Here is a 13,039-nt window from a genome sequence, read left to right as displayed (position 1 = left end):
ACTAATATGCTTGACCAAATGCTTTACCTCAATGTCACTGCAGTCAAATGGGGAACCTGACTTCACCTAACTAACACCACCCAGGGAGACAAGCTGCACAAAATGAACACTTTAAAACCAAGTAGCAGACAAGGTGGTTATTATACAAGATAGGAGAAATTCTTTGTTCCTGTTCCTACAAGTCAGATTCTAAGATGCAAGTTTATATTGTGCAAATATGCAGCGCAGAAAACCAAATCATTTGTGTGGGGTGCGTTTTGCAGCACCTCAAAAGCCACTGAGGCACCACAAAACACACACGCACACTTGTGTGGACTCGTAACACGAGTTATGGCACTGCCCTCCCTGTCCCTCCCCCCCCCAAAGAATTAACGTTCCAGCTCTTGACGCACAAAAAAATCGTAAATTCAACTTGGTCAGTCAGACAAAGGGTCCCTAAATTCAGACAATGAGCTCAGCAGGAAGTGTCATGTCCCACCCCTTTCCTTCTCTGAACATTTTATCATCCTGTGAGCCTGCTCTAGGCATTCAAGAAAATGCCTTTTCTATCTTCAGATTCCTGGCATATTTCTTTTCTAATAGGCATAGATGGAGGAGCGGAGGTGGAAATAGCTCTCAGACTGCAGGGACCCCAGAGTCTTTGCAATTGAAAACTCTTTTCCCACAGACTCGAATGGCCCCCGTGAGTTAAACCTGACCATCTGCCATCTAAGCCAGCTTGTGCAAGTGCCATGAGACTCAAACAGAAGGCTGCAGATTAGAGCATTTACAGGGAAGACAAGGCAGCAAGAAGATGCAAAGGAAGTGCCAGCCATATTAAACCAGAATATTTCCCCAAACCTTCTTATTTATTGATTTACTTATTTTAAACTTTCACTCTGTTTCTGCAAGCATTTTAGTACCTGACACTGTTTAGCAAGGCAACCCAGAGCCTGCATTCCACCTCAGATCAGCTAACAGATGGTCTGCCAGAGATAAACCAGGCAACCTTGTCACTGGACCAAAGGAGCTGTTTTCACAGTCTTAGAAGATCTTATCTATGAAATTACCGCTGTCCAGTCACCTCAGCAGCAAGCAAAACCCTATGCTAACCTGTGGGCATTTCCATTATAAGTGCCATCATGGCACTTAACAGTTCTCCTATTTTATGTTGCAATGAGCTAACACTTGGCAGGCAAACATGAGATAAAAGATCCATTTAAACTAGAAAATACTGATAACAATAATTCGTCTTCATCTGAAGTATAGCCTATATCTGCAACAGGTTAAGTCCCAGAGTTCTTTATTTTGTAGAGCAAATTTCAAATCCACCAGTCTAAACTTGACTTGGTTTCTCTTCCTAGCATCTCCTATTTTAGCTCTCAACAGGCATCTGTTTTGAGATTAGGGCTCCATGTGACCCATATCTCCATGTGACTCGCAATGCCACAACTATTTGTATCAGAGTAGGCGACTGCCACGCAGTTTAAAACTTCACTGCAGGATGTGCCTGAAAGAAGAGCTGGACTCAAGAAGAACAAGCTCCTGTTATTACACATACAATTAACGGTACATGAGCATATAACCAACTAAGATGTATAACAAAAAAAACACACATGTGGGCTATTAGCCCCCATACTGAGGGACACTCAATGAGGGAAGAAACTAATGTTCTCAGGTAAGTATGTAATATGACAATTCAGTGCTATAAAAGGGATAGTGCATCGGATTTTTTTCTTAGCTCAAACAAGGCCTGCCCTCATACAAGCCCTCAGTTATCTGATCTGCCCACTTTGTGTCATCTCAGTCCATGCACCAGGAATGAGAATCTCCAGGGAAAAGATGGAGTCCAGAAAACTTCAGGCTCCAGGACCAGGTAACACCTCATTTGACTAACAATATGCCCAAGCTTAGGCCTCTGGGATTTTTCACCCCTCACTCACTTAAGACAGCCAGTCACCAAGGGAGACCTGCTCCAACTCATGATTTAATAACTCCAGGGTTTACCACGGACTAGAATACAGCAAAACCAGAAATAAGAGTTCTCCTGGTGTTTAATATGAAGAGACAGCCTTTTTCCTCAGGCTAGCCCAACCAGCTACTGCCTCTTAACTCACAGTAACCACAGATTCGAGTCCACCAAAGAAAACTAGCAGGACTGAGCATGCAGTAACACTAAAGCAAACCCCATATGGCAACCTTCTGCAGCCCAAACCATTCCCTGTGCTCTCAACTCAGCATCAGAAAGTAGTAGCTGCACGTGCAGCAAGATCCACATATCCAGGACTTAAGTTGCTTATTTTGTATTTGCCTGAAGTAATCCATGTCAGCCTCAAAAAAAAAAGAAGGAAGAGGGCTCCCTGAAAGGGTAATTCCAGATGACATAATGTGCACACCCATAAGTTTATGCCAATCAAAAATGGACCAAAAGAGAGGAAACAGACAGACAGACAGACTCCATTAGAAGAGGAGAATCAACTTACTGGTCGAGTTGCCTTGCATCTGGATGATACATTTGGATTCTTTGCTGGTCTCTCGGGAATTGAAGGGCCTGACCCGAACAGCCACCTTCACAGAAGCCCCCGACATCTTGATGTCCTGTAGTGAAGTGCTCAGAAATCAGAGGCAATGGTTTCGCTGCAGTTTGTTCCTTGTTGGAGCTGTCTAGAGAGAAAAGGAAAAGTGTCAGATTTTTCTCAGAAAACACTCAAGACAAACAGGAATTAGCAGGGAAAAAGAGTTCAAGTGAGAAGATTACCTCATTCACCCTACAACTACCACCTCTGAATTTTTAACTACAGAGATGGAGCTGGAATATTCATGTCAGTACCCCAGGCCACCTCCCTGCTTAACACTTATGTCATCCAACACAGTGCTCTTGAAGCAAACAAATCAGCTAATCTGCATTCCTTCCCTCCTTCTCTAGGAAGAATGGATGCTAGCGTCACTGGGAATTGTGTCCTTGGGAAAATGAAGGTATGACTGTAGCATGCATTAGTTTCCCTCTAGCTAGCATAGATAATGGCAGGAAAGATGCAGCACAGACTAACTACCACAACACATGCTCAGGGTCCCTGGAGAGCTTGTACTCTGGCTGCTGGTCCACACTACCATTTGCTTGCTGGTAGTGCAACCCAGGCTAGCCAGATTTAAGCTAGCACAGGTGTGCTAACATGTGCTACAATCACACCTTCATTTGCTGTAGATAGGGGTGCATGGACAGAGATTTTTTGGGACGATACGGATGGCTGATTTTTAGCAAGCCATATCAGCCCATACAAATCCAATTCCGATGTCCAGCCTGGTAACATGAAGAGAGAGCAGCGTCCAGCTAATAAGTCTGTTGTGGGGGAAGGGACGAGCAGATTGAGGCCCCCACAGTGAGGGAGGAAGTAGGGCTGGGGCACAGGGACGCACTGCACAGCTGGAGCAGGGCATGGCACGGAGCCAAAAGCGGCTTGTCCAGGTGGCACAGGGGACAGCTTCTGCCATTACACGTAGCCCAGGAGTGCACGTGCCCCAAATCTGCACGCAGGGTGCAGACGAGCTGCCACTGCGAGCTGGGGGTGGGGCAGGCACTGGGCTGGGGGCAGATGGCAACAGTGCTGGGAGGGGGACTATGGGGGAGGCTGCAGCCACCCCAAAATTCACCATAGCCCCCCTCCCAGCCCTGCTGCCCACCCTGAGAACAGCACCGCCCTGGTCTACCCCTCTGCCAGGAACAGCTCAGCACCACCCTGGCTCCAGTCTGCAGCAGCAGTCCGCCCACCCCCATGGACAGATCTGGGGGCATACGCCTCGATCTGCCCCACACCCTTTCTCTCACAACAGACTTACCAGCCAGACCCAGCTGATCTGCATGCTGCTGGGCTGCGCTCCTGGCCCGTGAACTGCACTGCAGTTGTGCACCGGCACAGGGCATTTATCAGCAACATTAAGCAGCCACATCAGCCAAAAAAAGCCGATTCCCAATACTGACAATTTTCCTTATATCGGTGCCGATATGATATAGGACCAATGTATTGGTGCACCTCTAGTTGTGGAGGCAAATCCTCAACCATCTCTTGCACAGCATGTAATTCCAGAGAAAAAGGCTTTGTGTTTTCTGCGCATTCAAGCCATGTCACTGCCAAATGACTGAGTACTTCCGAGTTTTCAGAAAACAAAGCACTGGACCAGGAGCCAAGTCCATTCCAGATAAAACAGTACAGACGAGAGCTAGCACACTTCTGTGCACATCCTCCTTTGTCTACTCCCCGCTAACAGGTAGAGTCCTAACTCTTTCTGCCAAAACAGCAGCTGTGCTAGCCAGTGCTCCACAAGTGAGGGTATGTTGGCCAGAGCACCTGGAAATTGCTCTCATAGTTAACTAAACTCTGCCTCTTTGATAAAGCTTTTATTCCAGGTTATGACCATAATTCTAAATGCCTGAAAAAAAATGGACTGGGAAGAAGAAAGTCAGTGTGGCAACTCAGATAGCAAATTCACCAGTTGGTAAAAATAGCTTCAACATGCCTCATTCAAGCTATGACACATTTTCACATGGCACAAGAAGGTATCATTAGTGGAACTGAAAAGATGTGGTTTTAATGGCAGAGGATGACAGCACATCACATGGCATGAGAGAAGGTTATATCATCCCATAGAATAGGGCAAGTTATTTAATGAGGTACTCCTCTCATCAGATTATCAATGTGCCTAACCAGATGACTGGTGCAATTTTAGGTGCCTACAGAAACCAGAACTGTAGAACTGACTAATAGCATAACTCACATGGAGGGATGATTTGTCACAGAAACAGCCAAAGCCAAGCTCTCAGTTATTGGCAACACAGATCACATTCCCCAGTTAGCTGGTCACTATAGTTTTAACACTCCCAAACATCTCTTGCATGACAGGAGGCAGCAAACATAGGACTTCATGTCACCATGATATTCCCTGGGCCTCAACTAACTGGATTTTATCCTCTTTTTTTCACCTCTATTCCCACCTATTATAATTTGACCCCCATACGTACCCATTTCCTGCCAACAAATCTACCTGACAGCAAACTAGCAGAGTAACATCGTATCAATGTTCTTCAAGTGAAACTGAATGTTACAGCAATTCACCAAAGTGATCACAACATCCCACTTAGGTAAAATATACTGCACTTTGCACAACTGGCCACAGATAAATTAGCAAGCGATGGGATTTGTGTGGTCAGACAGAGGAGGAAGGGGATTACAGGAATGTTCATAGGATATATTTGTAGAGGGCAAAACTAGAAACCAAACTGCACAGAGCTGACAGAAAGCTGATTTCCAGCAAATGGCTACCAGACATTTGTTGAGTGGCTCTCTTCTTTCTACCATCTAGCTAACCTGACCAGGAATAGTATATGCTTTTAACACTTAAGAAACTAGCTACAATGGCTAATGAATCAGAAGTCTGTATCAGCTGAAATATATGTTTAAGAATAAATGCCTCCTAAACTTCAGAAGGCGAGAAATTTCATGGGCATGCTTAGTTTGCATTACTGCTCATTTTCCTTTCAATCTGTATAATATGGGTATAATATAGGACTGAATGACTATTTTCCTTTAATATCTTCATTAAAGTACCTCCCCGGACTGTATTAACCTACTTAATACTCTATTATTTAAATGTACTTAATCCAATCTTCTTTTACCATACAGCTTGTACTGAAGTCTCATAACTGGAGCATCCATTTGTTGATACAGATGCGAGACCACCTTGCTTTCTTTTTAAGTCACAAATTTTTTCAAACTGTCCCAGGAACTTCAGAGCGACAGCCTTGCATAAGGCTATACTTTAGCAGGGAGTGGCATGCAGCAATTAGTTATTGCCAAATAACTAGGGACAAGGTAAAGCTAAGGAAAGCATATAGGGAAGTCAGGCATTGGGAGGGGTTCTATGATAAGCTACAGCAATATTTTCTTCCATGTTTATTACTGATTCATCAGCCTTGAAACAAGAACTAAAGCATACCAGTAAGTGGATTGAAGTTCTGTCCATCACCAAAGCTGTTTCTCCTCCTGTCACTGTGCTAATTTAAGTACTTTTGCGTCTTTTACTTTAAGCTACTTTCTAACTTCCTATAGCACAGAGGGATCTCCCTGTAGCGCCTCTCTTGCCAGTGAACACACAAATGACAAGAGTCTCTGTTACATCATCAGAAATCTCATCTTCAGTACAAAGACCAATGGATTCTTCACTTAAAGGGAGTTCAAACTTGGAAGCACTAGTTATAAAAACATACAACCCTGCTTCCTTAAAAAAGGTAAAGAAGAAAGACTTCAAAATGTTGTAGCTTGAACTTGACAGAGTGGGACGTGGAGTTCCCAGAACAAGGACGGGATTAACATGCATGCAATGCCATTCATGTCCCTGACACACTGGCCTGCTCTCCTCCCTTTGACACATCCCCAGGCATCCCAACAACAGAATGAAGCAGTGAAAGCTCCCAAAACCCTCCCTTGTACCGCACAGCAAAGGATTTTACTTTATTTGACCTTCTCTGCTCTATTCATTCTTTATATTGCATGAGTCTGATCTAGTGTTTCTCCCTCTCCAGTTCATATACCCCAGCAGGTAACTCTAGCAGAATGAAGGAAAAGAACTAACAGTTTCAATTTTACTTGAGTTGTCCTTAGTTATGTGCATTTACAGTATGTAGTCAAGGACAAAAATGCTTCTGTTTTTTAAAACAAAGCATTTCACTTCCTGCTAGTGTCTGGACTAGAGACATCAATCTCTTTGTCCCAAAATCTAGTGTAAACATTGCTGAGTGTGCTTTGCATGCTCCAAAACCTAACCTACCTAATACTCTATTATTTAAATCAATATTAGGAGTTCCCAATACTGACAGAAGCAATGCTGCAAACAACAAAAAAGAAATGAAAGAAATAGAAGAAACTAAAGGTGTCAGAATAGAGTTCACTGCCTTATGTGAAACAGCATTTAAAGAACGGAAAGGAAGAACGTGGCCATATTTTGTTACAATCATCCACAATTAAAACACAAAAAACTAGGCACTTCTGCAAGATATGCTCTCCAATCCTCTCAAACAGCAAAAGGGAAGTCTAATGACTTCTCTGTCCAGGGACCACTAGAAGGGAATCAAGCAATCCCAGTACAGTTTTCAATTACAAGTACCAAGACTTATTTTCATCCAGGCACTACATTCACATACAGTCAACTTTCGTCTCAGAGGTGCCCTACTCACCTGAAAAAAGCACAGGTTCAAATACTACAGGCTGAAATAGAGCCTATTCTAAAGACAGCGACCATAAAAAAAAGTTTATACACAACTGGGTCACTCACATTATAGAAAACTCGGCCCAGAGGACAAACTGAAGAGCTCCTTTTGGCAGAAGTTACCAAAGTTTTCAGACCCCATTTTTTTCCATGTAACTGCAGTTGCACTGCACCTCACATTTCACCTAATCCCAGCCCTGTGGCTTTTCCCAGCTAACATCCCACATTACACTGCTGTTTTACAGTGATATATGGATTCCAGACACGTTCTCTGCTGTCTCACAGCACAAGGTCACTTTCTGATAAATTGACATAGCATGTGACCCAAGACTCCATTCATTTTAAAACTTGCTGAAATCAGTCAGAGCTCGGCACTTAAATAGTGACTTCAATCGGATTTCAAAACACTCCGCAAAGGTGCTATTATCTTCATCTCACGGACAGATAAACCGAGGCACCGCAGTTATTTGCCCAAAGTATCACAGCGGTCAGTGACAAAGGGAGAACAGACACAAGGATCCTGTAGCTCCCAGGCCTATTGCCACTACTGCACATTGTCTCCTTACAGAGGAATTACAGGAAATGCCTCCTGTAAGACAATACTAGCTGCACTCTGCAGTCTTGGACAGAGGTTCATGAGAACAAGATCCAAATACTCATATGCTGCTCCTTATACTCCATATAGGTTTAGAAAGTTGCCAGTAAATTCATTCCAGGATGAATCATTTTCCTAGTGCCTTGGAAAGTTTTAGATGTCTATTATTAGGCATGTGTTCTGCATAAATTAAAAATGGAACAAAGAAGAACGAAGGACTGCATGATCTTAATGCTGTCTTATACATAATTAAGACCCACCATCTACCTCTAAAGCTTAAGGTAAGTAATACCTTGATAGCTAGCTATTCATCAGCACAAAAACAAATCCCTTCACGTTGAAGTGCTGCCTCATTTGTATTTATGTTTTTAGCAATTATTAAAATCCACTGCTTCACCCAGTTTACACAGGTAAGCATGTCACTGATGAGTACATTTTAAATGAATTTACTCGTAGAATTTGCCTATTCTTCATTATCCAAACTGCCTGAAATATAAAACACACTAGTACATTTCCCTTTGTGGATTTCAAGCATTAACTAAATGTGGGTTTAAAACAAACAGGAGCATTAATAATGTACTTTTCACTAAAATTTAAACTGTAACATCCCTACATATTTCCAGAGTTGGCAAAAAACAATGTTTATGAAAGATCCAGCTTTGTCATCTCAAATTAGTTGGCAACATCCCTATAAACAAGACTTCAAATATTTAAAGAGACTACTTGCTGTTTATCAAAGTAATACCCATCATAGCATGAAGATTTAAGCTCTAGTTAATTCACATCAATTTCTCCTCTGTGGCAGAATATGATGTTTTTCCTTTTTTTTCAAATGAAAAGCCAAGAGCAGAACACAGACCTGAGGAAAGCCATATTATAGACTTATCTGAGCAAGCAGATCCATGACTGGCCAAAAAATATATATAGAGAATAAAATAAGGCTTGATGTTCTTAACAGCTAGATCTCCACTGTTAAATGGAAAATGTAGTTAGGATCTCTATGCAAAATACGTATCTGACAAATTGTGACCTGTAGAATCACCCATGCTTAACTCAAGCCATAACACACTTGAATAGAAAGTAAGAGTGCTACGTCTCTTAGCATCATAGAAAATGAGGATTGGAAGGGACCTCAAGAGGTCATCTAGTGACTGTCCAACCCCCTGCTCAAACCAGGACCAGCCCTGGCTATCTCATCGCAGCTAAGGCTTTGTCTACGCTCGGGTCTTAAAAACCTCCAAGGATGGAGATTCCACCACCTCTCTGGGTAACCTGTTCCAAAGCTTTCCTACACTCCCAATGAGAAAGTTTTCCTTAATATCTAATCTAATCTAACCTAACCTATGGCTCCTTCCTTCCGTCTCATGTCCTTGTCGTGACAAGGTATTTAGCAGAATTCACAATCATCGGAATCTGACAGAATCACGGAGTGAGCGCTTTTGCTATGGCCTCCAACTCACGACCTTTACGCTATCCACAATGTGCCTTAGTGCCCGTGCCACCCCAGCCCCCGCTCTATGGATATGGCTATCCTAGAATGTGCAGCCTTTTTTTAATTAAAAGCTGACTCCCAGATAACTGTAACCTGATCACTAAAAGATACCAGGGACAAGCCATCACTAAAAGATAGCAGGGACAAGCAGAGAGATGACCGCATGGAAAGTTAGCAGGGCAGCTGCTCCGAGCAGTGGGGCCCCATGAAGAAGAGGACCCCGGGGAAACCCATTTTAGGTACTTCCACGGAGACCGCTCAGAAACGACGCTCTAAAACTGCAGCTCCAGCACTGGCTGCCAAGCGACAGCTTTTTTGATCGTACATTTCTTCTTATCCGAACAAAAGCCGCGACGCCGAACGCAAGCCTTTAGAGGCAGCGGCCGAGGCCTGCTCACGTCTGCGATTTGTCCGCCAGGCGAGAAAGCCAGAGGACAAAAACGCAGGACTAGAAACCATCTGGATTTCACCGAGGGCAGCAGGCGGGAAGCGGCGCGGCTGTCGAGCCTGGGGAAGCTGCTGTGCCGAGGAGCATCCCCACCGCTCCAGAGCTGGATCCTGCTTTGTTGCGGGGAGATGGATGAAGGGCACCCGGCTGGGCCCCGCATGCAGACCCCAGCCCTTGGGCCGCCGTCCCCCCGATGTAGCTCCTGAAGGATTGATTGTCAGCTCATCCTCCCAACATGGCTGCCCTTTGCCGTGCGGAGCAGAATGGAGCAGGGGGCTGCAGCGCCCCAGGCCGGACCCTCCCCTCCCCCACCCCCAAGAGGCCCCGGGAAAGGCGGGGGAGGGGAAGCGGCTCGTCTCCCCGCTCGGAGCCCCAGGGACGCGGGGGAGAGGCTGTGGCTCCCGGCCGGAGATGATGGGGGCACCCGCCCGGCCCCACCGCAATCCCGCCCCGCCCTGCCCGGGCGCACCTGGCGGCGGCCGCAGTCCGGGGAGCCGGCGGCGCTGTCAGCAGCGACGGGCGGAGGCGGGAGGAGCCGGGCGGAAGCGCAGCTGACGGCCGCCCAGCGCCATCACGGGGCGGCGGGGCCGGCGCGGGGCTCGGGGCGCCCCCGCATCAGGAGTGGAGGATCCGCCGGCAGCGACGGCCGCGCGATGCGCCTCGCCCGAGCGCCGCTTCCACAGTGAGCAGCTCCGATCGCTCCGCAGCGCGCCCCGCCCTCGCCCCGCCCCGCCCCGCTCCGCCAATCGCGGCGCGGCGCCGGCCCTCGGACCAATTGCCGCTCGGCAACGCTAGGGAAGGGGGCCGGCCCCATCCTCGCTTGCCACCAATCACAGCCCGCGAAGGAAGAACGGGGGGTGCGACACAAATGGCCGTTGTCGAGACTCGGCACCGCCCCTTTCGCCAATCCCTCCACCGAACCGCGGAGAGAGGCGGGCCCTTCCCGCCTGGGAGCCAATGGGAGCGCTTTTCTCCCGCAGTCTATGGGAGGAGGCGTCAGGACGTTCGCTCACTGTTTCTCCGCGCGGCGGCCAGGGCAGCCCCGCTGCTCCCCCTGGCGGCGCAGACAGGAGCGGCAGGGCCTGAGCCACCCTAGGGACATGCGCACGTGTGCACGCCCAGCCCGGGGTGCGGTGAAGCATTCGTCGCACACGAAACCACCAGTTTTTCTCCAGTTAAAAATAAAACTAGAAGCTTTACTCACGTGCTCGGGCCTGGGGCTGCATTATTAAGAGGAAGACTAAAGCAAAAGCAAAAAGACCTTCATTGGAACGAGACCAAAGCGATCAGCTGGGCTGCGAAGTAGGAGCTTCGTGACCAGGGCCCTGGGGACAGCTGAAGGCAGAGCGAAGACAAGGGTGACTAGAGGAAGGAACATCAAGACCCTTGAAAAGAAGAGCGGGCAGGGAGCAGCCATGGGAGGAAGGGCGCATCATAGGCGATGATCAGGGATCCTGGTTTTCTCCCGTTTAAAAATCACAATTGCTCCGATTAAAAAAACAATCTGCATTTTCCCCTATCAAAATGAAACATCGCTGTATATATAGGCATCGGCTGAACACACTGGCGACGCGTAGGGGGTACACTGCACATCCACCCCCTCCGACACTGCCCGTGTCGTTGCTTGCCACCGCCGGCGGTGTCTGCTGGCGGTCCCCGATTGCCGCTGGCAGCCACTGACACCTCCGGCAGCATCTGGGAGTCATTGCCGACCTCTGGTCAGTGCTTGCTGTAGCTGCTCCCACCGCCAGTTGCGTTATGGCGCTGAACAGCCCTGATATGCCCGTGCGTGCCCCTGCCTATGCCGTTGCCCCTGACTCCCAACCCAGAGCCCCCTGCATGCCCCGTGCCCCTCACTCCTAACCTACAGCCCCCTGCATGCCCCGGCCCTGTCGATACCCCTCACTCCTAACTTACAGCCCCCTACCCCACTCCAGCTCTGATGAAGGGGGTCCCCAGCTGCCCCTTGCCCCTGTGAGGACTCACAGGACTCCAGCAGCGCCACCGGGGGCCAATGCCTGTGCTCTTAGGGAGATGCTGCCCAGGTTGGGGGGAGTGGGGGCCATGACTAGACCGTTTGGTGCAGCATAGGAGCTCCAGTCCAGGGCAGGGGGTGCTATGGGCATTCCCTCCTCCTCCTCCTCCTTCCAGCCAGTGCTTGAGTGGGAGCCCTGGGTGGGGCAGGGACTGCCTGGAGCCCCTTGCACTCCTCCAGCTGGCTGCAGTATGACCCAGGCCAGAGCTGTGCTCGGCTTCAAGCTGTTGTGCAGGTCCTCCCCATCACACTGCACCCCAGCCCCAGCCAGTGGTGTGGGGCAGTGTGCGGTGCCCCAGTCAACATCTGTGTCACGCAGCTCCCCATTGTCCCTGAAGGACCCTCTCCCCTTCCTCTGCTGCAGTGCTGGGCTCGTTGGCAGCACCAAATGCTACCTCAGACGCCTGCCACGCTGTAGCCTTTGTGCCTGGACTCCTTCCCCCAATGCTGGCATGCACCTGCTCCGCATCCCCTCCACATACCCCCTACCACACACACACCTGCCCCTGGACAGTCTCCAAGCCCTTGCCCTCCAACCCCTATGCCTTACCTGTATCCAGTTGCTGGGGTTGCTCTCACCACCCTGCCTGGCTGTATGCTCGCCCCATGCATGTGCACACACAGATGCACATGGAATCGCTCTCCCCAGGAAGGCTGCCAGCCTGCAAGGGGAAACCCAGTTTCCTGCAGTTTTCTTCTTTAAAGGGGAAAATCCGTGTTTTTCTGCAGCAGACGGAAAACTCAGATCCCTGATGACAAGCCACAAAATCAATTGACTCCCTCAACGCTGTTCTACTGGAAAAGCCAGGCAGTTGCTTTTAAACTTTGGGTAGAGCAGGAAATAAAGTGGGGTGACAAGTGCACCAGTGCCACCCTGGATGTGTGTGTACACACACACACGCATGCGCACACACCCCCCTTTAAACCTAAAGTTCTGATTCCTCAGCAAGAAGGGTTGAAGTGAAAGCCAACAACAGCTAACGGGAACCGTGTAACTTATTCCAATCATGGCTGGAATGGGGCTGCTGACACCCGTGACTCAGAAGGGGATTTTTGCTTTTTTTGGTGCGAGTGAGCTCAAGCCATCTTCAGTCTACAAGCTAATGTTCTCTTTATATGTTCCTATGACCCTTCACTTTCATGCAAGTGTTTAAGTAGGTTCTGTAAGCTATGCTGTATAAAGGTGTATTTGAGTGCTTTAAATAATAATGGACTGTGCCTTTTTGTTTC

At 47.9% G+C, this 13,039-nt stretch overlaps 1 protein-coding gene across 7 annotated transcripts in view; it reads right to left on the bottom strand.

Moving 5' to 3' along the window:
• KIF1B (kinesin family member 1B) overlaps positions 1 to 10,457 on the bottom strand; it is a 142,893-nt gene extending 132,436 nt beyond the window's left edge. For 3 of the 7 annotated variants that reach the window (XM_019493833.2, XM_019493836.2, XM_019493834.2), the window contains exons 1-2: positions 10,244 to 10,456; positions 2,463 to 2,643 (exon numbers count right to left, since the gene is read on the bottom strand). In XM_019493833.2, the coding sequence (XP_019349378.1) occupies positions 2,463 to 2,568 (106 nt within the window). In that variant the 5' untranslated portion in view covers positions 2,569 to 2,643; positions 10,244 to 10,456. Of the gene's footprint in view, positions 1 to 2,462; positions 2,644 to 10,243 lie in introns of all 7 variants that reach the window. The other 4 variants (XM_019493828.2, XM_019493831.2, XM_019493830.2 and 1 more) reach the window with 3 other exon arrangements.
• Positions 10,458 to 13,039: the final 2,582 nt, after the last annotated feature.

Source organism: Alligator mississippiensis, chromosome 13, assembly GCF_030867095.1.
Source record: "Alligator mississippiensis isolate rAllMis1 chromosome 13, rAllMis1, whole genome shotgun sequence".
Lineage (NCBI taxonomy): Eukaryota > Metazoa > Chordata > Crocodylia > Alligatoridae > Alligator > Alligator mississippiensis.
The sequence above is the reverse complement of the archived record's forward strand: the minus strand, read 5'-3'. Positions and strand labels throughout refer to the sequence as shown.